Source organism: Leucoraja erinacea, chromosome 1, assembly GCF_028641065.1.
Source record: "Leucoraja erinacea ecotype New England chromosome 1, Leri_hhj_1, whole genome shotgun sequence".
Classification (NCBI taxonomy): Eukaryota; Metazoa; Chordata; class Chondrichthyes; order Rajiformes; family Rajidae; genus Leucoraja; species Leucoraja erinaceus.
This window is the reverse complement of record NC_073377.1, coordinates 117,593,711-117,608,178: the sequence shown is the minus strand read 5'-3', so window position 1 is coordinate 117,608,178 and position 14,468 is coordinate 117,593,711. Positions and strand designations below refer to the sequence as shown.

At 44.0% G+C, this 14,468-nt stretch overlaps 1 protein-coding gene across 1 annotated transcript; it reads right to left on the bottom strand.

Moving 5' to 3' along the window:
- Positions 1 to 5,644: 5,644 nt before the first annotated feature.
- Positions 5,645 to 13,522, bottom strand: rpl34 (ribosomal protein L34). The gene is made up of 5 exons (XM_055641953.1): positions 13,406 to 13,522; positions 11,183 to 11,256; positions 10,427 to 10,526; positions 6,824 to 6,927; positions 5,645 to 5,774 (listed from the first exon to the last, which is right to left on the bottom strand). The coding sequence occupies exons 1-5, from the start codon at positions 13,505 to 13,507 to the stop codon at positions 5,690 to 5,692; spliced, it is 465 nt and encodes a 154-aa protein (XP_055497928.1). The 5' UTR covers positions 13,508 to 13,522; the 3' UTR covers positions 5,645 to 5,689.
- Positions 13,523 to 14,468: the final 946 nt, after the last annotated feature.

The window sequence follows — 14,468 nt, the reverse complement described above, 5'->3', positions numbered from 1 at the left end:
TAACTGGTCTCGACTACCTTCTGTGGCAGAGAATTCCACAGATTCACCATTACCTGTGTGAAAAATGTTTTTCTCATCTCGGTCCTAAAAGACTTCCCTCTTATCCTTAAACTGTGACCCCGTGTTCTGGACTTCCCCAACATCGGGAACAATCTTCCTGCATCTCGCCTGTCCAACCACTTAAGAATTTTGTAAGTTTCTATAAGATCCCCCCTCAATCTTCTAAATTCTAGCGAGTACAAGCCAAGTCTATCCAGTCTTTCTTCATATGAATGTCCTGCCATCCCAGGAATCAGTCTGGTGAACCTTCTCTGTACTCCCTCTATGGCAAGAATGTCTTTCCTTAGATTAGGAGACCAAAACTGTACACAATACTCAAGGTGTGGTCTCACCAAGGCCCTGTACAACTGCAGTAGAACCTCCCTGCTCCTATACTCAAATCCTTTTGCTATGAATGCTAACATACCATTCGCTTTCTTCACTGCCTGCTGCACCTGCATGCCTACTTTCAATGACTGGTGTACCATGACACCCAGGTCTCGTATCTCCCCTTTTCCTAATCGGCCACCATTCAGATAATAGTCTACTTTCCTGTTCTTGCCACCATAGTGGATAACCTCACATTTATCCACTTTATACTGCATCTGCCATGCTTGCCCATTCACCCAACCTATCCAAGTCACCTTGCAGCCTCCTAGCATCCTCCTCACAGCTAACACTGCCCCCCAGCTTCGTGTCATCCGCAAACTTGGAGATGTTGCATTCAATTCCCTCGTCCAAATCATTGATATATATTGTAAATAGCTGGGGTCCCAGCACTGAGCCTTGCGGTACCCCACTAGTCACTGCCTGCCATTGTGAAAAGGACCCGTTTACTCTTATTCTGCTTCCTGTCTGCCAGCCAGTTCTCTATCCACATCAATACTGAACCCCCAATTCCGTGTGCTTTAAGTTTGCATACTAATCTCTTATGTGGGACCTTGTCAAAAGCCTTCTGAAAGTCCAGATATAACACATCCACTGGTTCTCCCTTATCCACTCTACTAGTTATATCCTCAAAAAATTCTATAAGATTCGTCAGACATGATTTACCTTTCATAAATCCATGTTGACTGTCCAATGATTTTACCACTTTCCAAATGTGCTGCTATCCCATCTTTAATAACTGACTAGCATTTTCCCCACTACCGATGTTAGACTAACTGGTCTGTAATTCCCCGTTTTCTCTCCCTCTTTTTAAAAAGTGGGGTTACATTAGCTACCCTCCAATTCTCAGGAACTATTCCAGAACCTAAAGAGTTTTGAAAAATTATCACTAATGCATCTGCTATTTCTGGGTCTACTTCCTGATTGATTAGTAGGACTGGGTGTTGCAATCCCTAAGATTTCACTACAATTGACATTCTTGGTTATGACCACTAGATGAATTTCCTAACAATCAGACAATTCAGTTGTGTACCTCAATGTCACTGGGTGTTTCGGCCTTTTATCACAAGACACCCTCAGTCGATGCAGGCCCACCGCAGGTTGATCAAACCTGGGTGTGTGTCTTATTGTTAGCCTCTAGATGATCATGTGGCAGCCCAGACAGCATCTTTCCTCTTCAGCCACAGCCAGTGACTGCTCCGTTCGGCGGCATTGGGAAGTTCTTTTATTGCCCTCCTTTGTACCTGCCCTTTGACTCCTACTTCCCTCTCGGGAGCCTTGCGGTGGAACTGGCTACAAAGCCCCTGCACCCCACCTCCACTGGACACACCCTTACCCTCCAACCTCTCTCCTCTGCCTCTGCTGCAAAGTTTGAATATGAAAGCTTTTTCCTTTCATAAGCCTCGTCCACCGCCTCCTCCCATGGGACCGTCAGCTCAATGATGAAAACACGCCGACAGGGACCAGAGAACGAGGTCTGGTCGCAGGTTAGTAACTGCAATTTTAACTGGGAACGAAAGCCTCTGGCCTAGGTCAACACGCATTCCCCAGTCCCTGGCTGCGTTCAGTGGGAATGAGTTGAGAAACGGAGGTGTTAGTCCTCCGTTTCTCTCCTTCCCGGATGAAGGATGGTATTTCCAGGAATGTTATCTGGGTATTGATAGGCATGGCGTTGGTGGTAACTCTTGCACTCTAGGTCAGCGGCCAAACACCTCAGCACCTGGTTGTGTCGCCAGGTGTACCTGCGACACAACTTATTTAAGTTGAGCTTCATTATCAGCCACATATGACGTCCTTCCCTCTCCCACAAATCTTTGGCCGGGAGAGGATCCAGCGTGCCCCGTGTGCGGTTCCAGCAAACCTCAAACACATCCTGGTCGGTTGTAAGACCAGCATAGCACAAGGCAGGTACACCTGGCGACACAACCAGGTGCTGAGGTGTTTGGCCGCTGACCTAGACTCCACGGTCCATAGCTCTCTCCATGTGATCTTCCTCTTCTCAACGTCATCCAGCGGCCTTGTTTGGCTTGGGATATGGCTTTGGCACACCCGGCTGCTTCTTCCTGGTGGCGCACCTCCTCCACCACCAGGTGCCGACGTTCAGCTGGAGTAGCCTTTTGCCAGGTAGGTTTCATTGCTCCCAAGCCAAAGCCCCCTCAGCCTTGTTGGACATGGCCCACTATGTTCCGGTGTTGGAGGGCGGATTTTGCATCCAGTACCGCTGCTGCTGGAGTCCATTTCTTCCCTGTTGCTAGGATTGGAGCGACTGCTATTTCTGTGGCTACTTCCTTAAGTAGTCTGGGATGCAGCCTATCTGGCCCTGGGGATTTATCGGCCTTTAATCCATTCAATTTACCTAACACCACTTCCCGACTAACCTGGATTTCACTCAGTTCCTCCATCTCATTTGACCCCCGGTCCCCTGCTAATTCCGGCAGATTATTTATCTTCCTTAGTGAAGACAGAACCAAAGTTCTGATCAATTCACCTGTTTCTGACTGCAAGGGGCCTACATTTGTTTTAACTAATATTTTTCTCTTCACATATCTATAAAAACATTTGCAATCAGTTTTTATGCTCCCTGCCAGTTTTGTTTCATAATCTATTTCCCCTTTCCTAATTAAGCCCTTTGTCCTCCTCTGCTGGACTCTGAATTTCTCCCAGTCCTCTGGTAGGCTACTTTTTCTGGCTAATGTGTATGCTTCATCTTTTGTTTTGATACTATCCCTGATTTCCCTTGTTATCCACGGATGCACTACCTTCCCATATTTATTATTTTGCCAAACTGGGATGAACAATTGTTGTAGTTCATCCATGCAGTCTTTAAACGCCTTCCATTGCATATCCATCATCAACCCTTTAAGAATCAATTGCCAGTCCATCTTGGCCAATTCACGTCTCGTACCCTCAAAGTTACATTTGTTTAAGTTCAGAACCCATGTTTCTGAATTAACTATGTCACTCTCCATCCTAATAAAGAACTTGCCCAAGGGCCACGCACAACAAGACTGCTAACTAACCCTTCCTCATTACTCAATACCCAGTCTAGAATAGCCTTCTCTCTCGTTGGTTCCTGTACATGTTGGTTTAGAAAACTATCCCGCATACATTCCAAGAAATCCTCTTCCTCAGCACCCCTGCCAATTTGATTCACCCAATCTATATGTAGATTGAAGTCACCCATTATAACTGTTTTACCTTTGTTGCACGCATTTCTAATTTCCCGTTTGATGCCATCCCCAACTCCACTACTACTGTTTGGGGCCTGTACACAACTCCTACTAGCGTTTTCTGCCCCTTAGTGTTTCGCAGCTCTACCCATATCAATTCCACATCCTCCAAGCTAATCTCCTCTCTAACCAACAACGCTACCCCACCTCCTTTTCCTTTCTGTCTATCCCTCCTGAATATTGAATATCCCTGGATGTTCAGCTCCCAGCCTTGGTCACCCTGGAGCCATGTCTCCGTGATCCCAACTATATCGTATTCATTAACAACTACCTGCACGTTCAACTCACCCACCTTGTATTAAGACACAAAGCCTTCAGGCTTGTTTTTACAACACTTACCCCATATACAATTATGTTGACAAGTGGCCCTTTTTGATTTTTGCCCTGGATTTGTCTGCCTGCCACTTTTACTTTTCACCTTGCTACCTATTGCTTCTACTCATTTTACACCCCTGTCTCTCTGCTCATGCTCCCATCCCCTTGCCACATTAGTTTAAATCCTCCCCGACAGCACTAGCAAACACTACCCCCAAGGACGGTTTTTGTAATGTATTTTAAAACAGTGAGATATACTCTTACTTAAAAATATGCTTGAAATAAATCTGTTTCCTAGTTCAGTGTGACTCGTCTACATAAAAAAAATAAAAAAGGCTGCTCTAGTTTTACTCATCTTTGATGCCTTGAACTAAATCTCTGCTACTTTGAGGCCAAATAGTCACAAGCCAGTCTATGGAGAGCAGCCTTCCTACCAATTGTGGTAGCTTCACTATCACCAGTTATCACATAGGGTTCTAAAATTCTACACTTCAATTCTAGTAGGGTTTAAAATGCAGCATTTCTATTTACTTTAACTTGGTTCTTGTATTACTCTCCCCATTAGATTTCTTGTGAAGTACATTAGAATAATATTGCCACTGACACCCAGCCTCCTTCATTCTAACATATTTTAGAGTGAAAATAGTGGCTGAGATGTTTTTCCATTTAAACATTCACACGAAGACCTTAAGTCTTCGAAATAGGCTGTCATGGCAACCTCAAGAGCCTTCCCCTAGATTTTCTTACAATGCAGGTAATTTGGCCCATTGGGGTAGCTGCCTTGAAGTGCCAGAGACCAGAGTTCAATCCCAACTATGGGTGCTCTGGTTTCTTCCCACATTCCAAAGACTTGCAAGTTAATTGACTCTAAATTGTCCCTAGTGTACAGCTGATTGTTGGTCAATGTGGACTTGGTGGGTCAAAAGGCCTGCTTCCATCTCAGGATAAACCTTAAACTAATTTAAAACCAAGTGCTGGAGTGGTTCTGCCACATTTCTGGAGAACATGGTTAGATAATGTTTTGGGTTGAGACCCTTTTTCAGACCTTTTCTAGCAATAATACTAGAATGTAATTTAAAACGGTGAGATTATGTGCCCAGGAATGAACAAAATAGCCATTTTTACACTTGAACATAATACTAATCAGGTGTGCATATTTGGTTGAGTACGGCCATGTGCCACTACAGATACGATTCTCAGGTCTGCATCCTGCAGATATCAGCATCCATTCGAATCAAATTAAAACAATTTCCCAAAGGTCAAACTGCAGGTATCTGATTACTTATTCACCTGCAATCAATGATCATTGTTTTCATCCCATATTGTATACCCAAGATCCTTTATATAGCTCAATGGGTCAAAATACATTGTGCACCTGTTCCTTTAGCCCTTCCCAATCTTTTAACTTTTCCAAATACCAAACCATTCTATGCCGTTCATCTCTATTCTAAGGCTGTGCCCTCTGGTTCTAGACTCAGTGGAAACATCCTTTCTACATCTATTATCAATATTCTAACAAATAAGACATAGCTTTTGTTATGACACTTCCCACTTCAATATTGTCGGTTATAAGGATTCTTTAACCATAGTGATAATTTTTAGAGTAAGAGCCCATTCTGCTTGTGATCACAAACATCTACATTTGACGGTAAATAAATATTCTCAAGCAAAAGTTTCAATTAGTTTTTTACTTCCATGTGCATACAAAATTAGACGAATCACTTTGCCTTCTGGCTCTGTGCCTGTGCCTTCAGTACCTTCACCACTATCTTCTGTTCCTCAATAAGGAATGCACGCTTAATCCTAAAATAAAAGGCAGATCAGATACCAGTTACACATTCCCACACATTTACATGACTGGCATCTCAGGAGCACCAGGCTAACATTCAAATCATCAGTTGGTGTACAATGCTTTGGAGCTGCATATCAGCTGCTCCTTCTCACACAGAGAGTGGTGAATCTCTGGAACTCTCTGCCACAGAGGGTAGTTGAGGCCAGTTCATTGGCTATATTTAAGAGGGAGTTAGATGTGGCCCTTGTGGCTAAGGGGATCAGGGGGTATGGAGAGAAGGCAGGTACGGGACACTGAGTTGGATGATCAGCCATGATCATATTGAATGGCGGTGCAGGCTCGAAGGGCCGAATGGCCTACTCCTGCACCTAATTTCTATGTTTCTCCTGGCCTTGGCAGTGAAGTAAATACAGAAAATATGGGACGGCAGTGGTAGAGTTGCTATCTTACAACACCCGAGACCTGGGTTTGATCCTGACTATGGGCCCTGCCTGCACGGGGTTTGTATGTTCTCCACGTGAGGGCATGGGTTCCCCCCCCCCTCCCTTCAAAGATAGACAGATTTGTAGTTAATTGACTTAGTTAAAAACTAATTTGTCCCTGGTGTGAAGTATAGTTCTAATGTATGGGTGTTGGTGAGCCATTTTCTGTGCCGTATTTCTAAAACTAGCACCTGAAAGGTAACTCCAGAATGTATGTGAATCTGGGGTAGATAAACCCAAGGCACACCACTACCAACCTGCACATTTGCTGGTAGCAAGTGAGCTTGCTGTGAATCTGTATCATCACTGCCTGATAACCACTCGGGTTTTGGCCACCAGTGCACCAATTACATTTGGTCTGCTATACCAACTGTAAGCTTAAATGGTAAACCGTATAATTTTCAGATTGCTGGATAATCATGCATTACCCATTTCCCAAATCAGAGCACTCTATTCCTAAGCCTCAACTTGTTACTGATGGGAAAACCCCACTTTATTACATTCAAATTCCATAACTGCTATAACGGTTTCACATATTACACAAGAACAAACAAGAAACAAGTCACTTTGGAGGTTACCTGTCGCGTACACACTTGGCACACATTGAACCGCCGTAGGCTCTACTAACATGCTTCTTGGTCTTCGACAATCTCATGAGGACCTTAGGTCGAACAGCCCGAATCTGTAAAAGTTTAAGAAGAAGCATTTAAAGTGTGCTTTCTGACAACAGCTCGAACAGAGAGTGATCACCAAAAAGGTTTAAAATCAATCCATCCTAAGGCAAGACACAATAAACCGCTTGTAAGCAAATCCATGGAATAAAAATAATTCAAACAAAAGTAGGAACCAATGACCCAGTGGACAAGTCAGTTCAAAGTCAGGACAGTGTAAAGATGATCTGAGGTTGCAAGGGTCCCACACCTCACACATTTCCAGCTATTCCAGTGAAGTCCAAGGCAAGCTTGATAAACATCTTCCTTCTACGTAACAGGCTTCCAGGCTCAAATCGCAGATTATCTCCTGCTCTGGCTTTCACACTTTACATTTCAACATTCAAATTTTATCATCTGATTATTTAAGTAAATTACTCATATAGCACAGAAACATATAATTTGGCCCATGCTGACCCAGATGCCCCATTTGCCTGTGTTTGGCTCGTATCCCTTTAAACCTTTTTTAATCACGTATCTGTTCAAATGTCTGTTAAATGTTGTTATATTACCTGCTTCAACTAGTTCCTCAGTCAGCTCGCTCCATATACCCACCAGCTTCTGTATGATAAGGTCGACAAAGGTTTCTATCAGCCTTTCCCCTCTCAAAAAACAATGCCTGCTAATTCTTGATTCCCCTACTTCAAGATAGAAATTCTGAGCATTCACCCCAATATTCCTCTCATGATTTTGTTCACCTCTATATTATCACCCATCAGTTTCTTGAGCTCCAAGGAATAAAGTCCTTGTCTTCCCAACCTCCCCCTATAGTCCAGGCCCTTGAGCCTGGCACATCACTGTAAATCTTCTCTGCATTCTTTCCAGCCTAATGGTATCTCTCTCACAGCAGGGCGACCAAAATTGAACACAATGCTCCAAGTGCACTTCACTAGCATTCTGTACTACTGTAACATTACATCCAAACTTCTACTAATTTCTCCGACTGATGCCAACGCCCCATCTACCTGCAACACCATTTTCAAGAAACAATGGTCTTTTACTCTAGATCCCACTGCTCTACAACACCTCCCTGGACCTTACCATTCACTGCACTAGTTTGACTTCCCAAAATGAAACACCTCACACTTGTCTGAATTAAACTCCATCAGCCATTCCCCAGCCCACTTAATTAGCATCCTGTTAGAATTCTTGATAAACATATTCACTGTCCATGATACCACCCATTTTGGTGTCATCTGCAAACTGGTCACAGGCCATTGGTCCAAAAAACAACCTTCCATCACCATCCTTTGCCTCCTATCATGAAGGCAATTTTCTATCCAGTTGGCTAGCTGTCCCTGCATATGATGTGATTTAACCTTCCAGAGAAATCTATCATATTGAACCTTATCCATATGGTTCAAGTCTACAGCACTGGTCTCATTAACTTTCTTGATTATTCTGTTTCTTTTCACACCTCAGCCAAACCAATCTTTTGTTTATTTCACTAATCCCACCACCCTGTTTCACTCTGTACCATTGTCCCTTCCTTGGCCCAAATTTCCTCAAGCAATTTTCTTTTCTTTTTTTGTCCTGTCTTTCTCACTTGCCTTTCGCCTCTGCATCTTGTTTTGCTCAATCTTTCTGTTGGTACTGCTGAAAGGCCATTGACCCACAACAGTAACTCTGTTACACACATAATGCTGGAGTAACTCAGGCAGGCAGCATCTATGCAGAAAAAGGATGGGTGATATTTTGGCCCAGGATCCTCCTTCAGATTGCCATCCTTTTTCTCCTGAGATGCTGCCTGACCCGCCGAGTTACTCCAGCACTTTGTGTCTATCTTCAGTACATACCAACATCTGCAGTTCCTTTTTACACAGGTTCTCACTCCAAAAATGCTAACAGATTAGCTCAGATTTCTAGCACTTTGTTTCTATAAAATGTTACGTGAATCGAACACGGTAAGTCCTAATCCGGCTTTTATTCAGCTCCAGATACTACAGCTAAAAGGGCAATCCTAAAAGAGAAATTTCATGTATTCTGTCTGCACTGATTCTCAACATATAAAGAAATGAAAACCAAGTCAGAAACTAATGGATTGATTTCACTAAAGAAATTTACAAGCTTCAACCACAAACTATCAACAAAAACAAGAGTTTTCACAAAATCTCCCAATTTAGAAGAAACTGATAGTTAAGACAAGACCAAACCAATTCACACAAATAATAAACCAGACATGGTTTCAACTGTAAATTCTGATATTGAGAAGTTTCCTTCAATTATAGCTTAAAGTTCTATCCAGGCAGCTCAGTGGTAGAGCTGCTTCCTCACAGCGTCAGCGACAAGGGTTCGACCTTAACCTCAAGTGCTGTCTGTGTGGAGTTTGCACGTTCTCTGTGACATGGGTTTTCTCCAGGTGCTCCTGTTTTCTCACACATTCCAAGGATGTGCTGGTTGGTAGGTTAATTGATTTCACAGGTGTACTGCCCCTTGGGTGTAGAATGCGAAACTGGGATAACATAGAACTAGTGTACAGGTGACCGCTGGTTGGCATGTATTCGGTGGGTTGAAAAGCCCGTTTCCACACTGTGTCTCTAAACTAAACTTGGAGTGGATCCTTTTGAATCAAAAGAATACGCAATTGCTAAATACTGCATTTTGGACTTAAAAGTCACCTCTACAATAAATTGATACTCAGTAATTCAGAGTACAGCATGGTCATTAATAAAACGCTTTGCAAGAAAGTTTTCAGATATGATTGAAGATCGACAACTTCTAATATTTATTACACAATTTGAATGGAATGCTTTCCTTTTTCAGTACAATTACAAAATAGTTTACAATGCTGATTATTCAGCCCATTATGCCTTCAGCAATTCTTCCTGAAGGAGTTAAAAACTACCTCCACCAGCTCTATACCTTCCTTTGCTTTAGGTAGTTTCCTGATGGACTAGACTGCCTCAACCTCAAGGCATCCAGCTTCACAAAATGTTTAACATTTTTCCTCAATAGGATAATGTTGAATTGATGATCATCTTCACTGACTCACCAAGCATGAGAAACTACTCTTTCCTTATCTACTTGAAAACGTCATGACTGGACATAAAACAGTACATCACAAGAACAGAACCTTCGGCCCATGTCTGTGCTGAACGATGCCAGGACCATCACTAATCTACCTGCACATAACCCATATTTCTCCATTCCCTGAACATCCATATGCCATCCAACGGTCTTTTGAATGCCACTATGTATCTGCTTAAACCAGTATTGGTCACTGATGTATCAAGTCCCTTGTAATTATAACTAAAGCCAGAATGTCCACAAGATCAGGAAATCATGGAAACAAATCTAGGTTTGGTTACCTTTTAGAATTTTAGGGAAGATCGCAAATCAGCTCAGGCTACACAGCATAGGGATAGGTGGGGAACATCCAGCTGCATCTTAACATCCAGCAAAGGATCAGTTGGTCAGAATTCTGTGCTGTAATACCCCCCAAAATAGAGTACAAATAAAAAAATGACTTACACCACGGAGTCTTCCAGGGCAGATCCCACATGCGGACTTTGGTGCTTTGCCAACTTTCTTGGTGTACAGGAACACAATGCGGTTTCCAGGTGTCCGGGAGCTTTACAATTAAAAAACACTTTTTCAGAAAAGTAAATGGCAAGATTATCTTTTCAGGGGTGTGGGGGGAGAGATAGGTTATGATCTTTCAAATATAGATTACAGGTTAATCTAATTAAGAGGTTGAAGTAAGTTATAAAGTTGTTAATGAGGGAGGCTATTTTCTCAGGAGAGTCCAGAATATGGCAGTAAATCTTTTTGGTTACGAATCAAGCCATCAGGAGTGATTTTAAGAACCATTCCATCACACAATTATAAGACAATATTTGGAACACACTCCCACAAAAGCTAGAGACACAAGCAACTGCAGATGTACAATCTTGAGTGAAACACAAAGTGCTGGAGTAACTCAGTGGGTCAGCCAACATTTCTGGAGGACATGGATAGACAACAGTTCAGGTTGGGACGTCTGAAGAAGGATCCTGACCCAAAACGTTGCCTATCCATGTCCTCCAGAGATGCTGCCTGACCTGCTGAGTTACTCCAGTACTTTGTGTTTTACAAAAGTTAAATGAAAGCCCCAGAAAGGATACCAATATAGATTAAAGATACAGAATCATGATGAATAACTGGGAGAAAGTACAGATCAGTCGTCAACTAGATGAAAAAGAATGGTTGAAGAGCAGAACAGTGTAGCTTTCCTCCTGCCGTACTTACAGTCTTTTCTTGTTGGACGTCGTGTTGTAGGATAACCTGCGACGGTATGTCAGGCGCTGAACCATCTTTAAAAGCTGAAATAAAAGGAAAATAGTTAACTAAATATATAATTAGCCAAGCTTTAATATACAGGATTTAAGGTTCAGGAACTTTGTGAATAGAATCTATTTTAATCTGTGAAGATGACATAATGCAATGTCTTGAGTTCAAAATAACTGTTTTCAAATTCTAGGATTAGATGTTGGTAGGCATCAAATTCAGTCCCTGGTACCCTTCGTTTGACAAGTGGGCTACCTTCAGGATCCATGGTGAATTTTTTTGCTGACGAAAAGAAATGACAGTTCAAATTGCTCAGTAATAATTTCATAGAGCATGTAAACAGGTCTTTTGGCTCAATGTGCCCATCTACACTAACCCCACCTGCCCGCCTTTGGCCCACATCACTCAAAGCCTTTCCTATCCATGTCCCTGCCCAAATGTCTTTTAAATGTCATTATAGCACCTGCCTCAACTACCTCTCCACCAGCTCATTCCATGTACCCATCACCCTATGTGTGGAAAAAGTTGACTTCAGGTTCTTATTAAACGTTTCCCCTCTCACACTAGTCTCATACAGCACGCAAATCAGCCCTTTGGCCAAACTTGCCCCAAATACACATCCCACCTGGCAATGTTTGGCCCATCCTAAACCCTGCCTCAACTACCTTCTCTGGCAGCTCGTTGCATATAACCACCACCTCTGTGTGGATCTATTAATACTTTGGAAGCTTGTCAGGAAATCTATTAATTACTTTTAAGGAAACATCCATTCATCCAACAACTGAATGTTCCAAAACTAATCGAGATGCTTCTCAGCAGGTTTCACAAGCACATTTTGACATGAATTCACATAGAGATATTTCAGGGCAACAAATTTTAAGGGACCTCTCTGTAGTCTCACGACACCCCTAAAGGACCAAAGAAGGGTATCTTCTTATACGCCCACACCATAGTCTCGGTTGCTGACAACATGGAAACCCAAGAACACACAAAAAGTTCAGATAGGTGAAATGCATCTCAGCAGATCAGGTAGCATACATGGAGGGAATGAACAATGTTTTGAGTCAGGACACTATTTCAACCCATTCAGTGTCTCTCCCCATGAATGCTACCAATATCCCTGTTGAATGTTTCCAGCATTTTTTATTTTTATTTCAGATTTCCAGCTTCTGCAGCTCCTTTGGTTTGCAGTTACCCCGGGTATCCTGTCCCTCTATCCACGTCAACCCAGCCCCTCTACCTACAAAGTGCTGGAGTAACTCAGCGGGTCAGGCAGCATCTCTGGCGAACATGGATAGGTGATAAAGGGTTTCATCACCAGTCTGAAGAAGGGTTTCAGCCTGAAACGTTGCCTATTTCCTCCCCAGTCTGAAGAAGGGTTTCGGCCCGAAACGCTGCCTATTTCCTTCCAGTCTGAAGAAGGGTTTCGGCCCGAAACGTTGCCTATTTCCCACCAGTCTGAAGAAGGGTTTCGGCCCGAAATGTTGCCTATTTCCTTCGCTCCATAGATGCTGCTGCACCCGTTGAGTTTCTCCAGCATTTTTGTGTACCATGGATAGGTGACGTTTCGGATCGAGACCCAGTCTGAACAAGAGTCCTGACCCGAAACATCATCTACCCATGATCTCCAGAGATGCTGCCTGACCCAGAGCTACTCCAGCATTTTGTATATTAACCAGTATCTGCAGTTTGTTGTTTCTACCTTTACCCACGTCTACCTGGCCTCTCCACCAACATTACTCGGGCCCCTCCACCAACCTCACCAAGCAGACTGGTCCTTGCCTGTGTGGGATCTTCCTGTGCCAATCACAGACGCATCTAAATGTCTCTACGGCATCCAGTGACAACATGAAAGATGTAATGAGGACGTGAACCATCTATCTCCCCGAGGTCTCCGCAGCCCTCCCCTCCCTCGGCCAGGGACCCCAGCCCACCCCACAGCAGCTCTGCAGCCCCGCGAGTGGCGGCCCGGCCGGGCCGGGCTGCCGGCGCCGTCTCTCCGCGGCCTAGGATCCCCGCTCCCGCCGGGGGAGCATCGCCGACAGGACCCTGACAAGACCGGTCTGAGGGAGACCCCCTGAGTCAGGGCAACGCCGCCCCGCTGGGGTCTGGTCACTCGGGCCGGTCGCGGCCGCCGATGGCACCCGATTATCTAGCAACACCCAGCCCCCGCCAGCGCCATACCTGCAGCCGGCCGCACCGGAAAAGGAAGGAGGAAGCAGATGGGGGTCGGAGGTCAACACCAAAGCGGAGCCAATGAGCGGGAGTGTCGCTGGGGGCCGCCATGTTGTACGGCAAAGGCCATTCACTGGGAGCCTGGACTGTGGGGACACAAGAGCTGAGGTGTCAGTCACACCGATGGTAATTACAGCAATCACGGTCAATAAGACGCAACATTCTGTAATGGGTGACTAGAAACAGCTTGTTATCCACAAACAAGCAACATGAATGCACACAATAGGACACAAAGTGCGGAGTAACTCAGTGGGTCAGCCAGCATCTCTTGAGAACATGGATATAAATGTTGGAAGTACATAGGATGCTGTACTGATCTCCCATAACTCTGATCCCACAATGGTGTTAATATCAATGGGAGGGAATTCTCTCAACATATGAGGGTCTCACACGTGTCCCCGCGGTCCCCCACAGCTCCGCTCTTGCTCCCCCTTCCCTAAGTCGCAACAGGGACAGAATCCCCCTAATCCCCACCTTTCAACCCATCAGCTTCAATTGCAACAAGTGATGGCTCCCAATGATTGTCGCCGGAAGCCTGCGTCCATTTTAGGACGGACGATGACAGCGATGTCAACATTTGAAACATGGAAGATGGACACGAAAGAAGAAGAAGAACCCATCAGCTGCCGCATACAACACACAATTCTCCAACATTTCCGTCACCTCCAACGGGATCCCATCACTAGTCACATCTTCCCAATTCCACCCCTTCCCACTTTCCGCAGAGACCGTTTCCTCCGCAACTCCCTGGTTAACTCAAGAGTCAAGAGAGTCAAGGGTGTGTTATTGTCATACGTCCCAGATGAAATTCTTACTTGCAGCAGCACAATAGAATATGTAAACGTTGTACACTAAACAATATAAAAAATGAGGAAGAAAAAAAAGTTCAATGTGTGTATAGATATAGATATAGATATGCAATTTATTGTCACTATACATGTACAGTGAAACTGAAAGCTGCTCGTACTCAGTGCATACACAATTTAGCACAAAAAACAAGCAGAAAAAACAA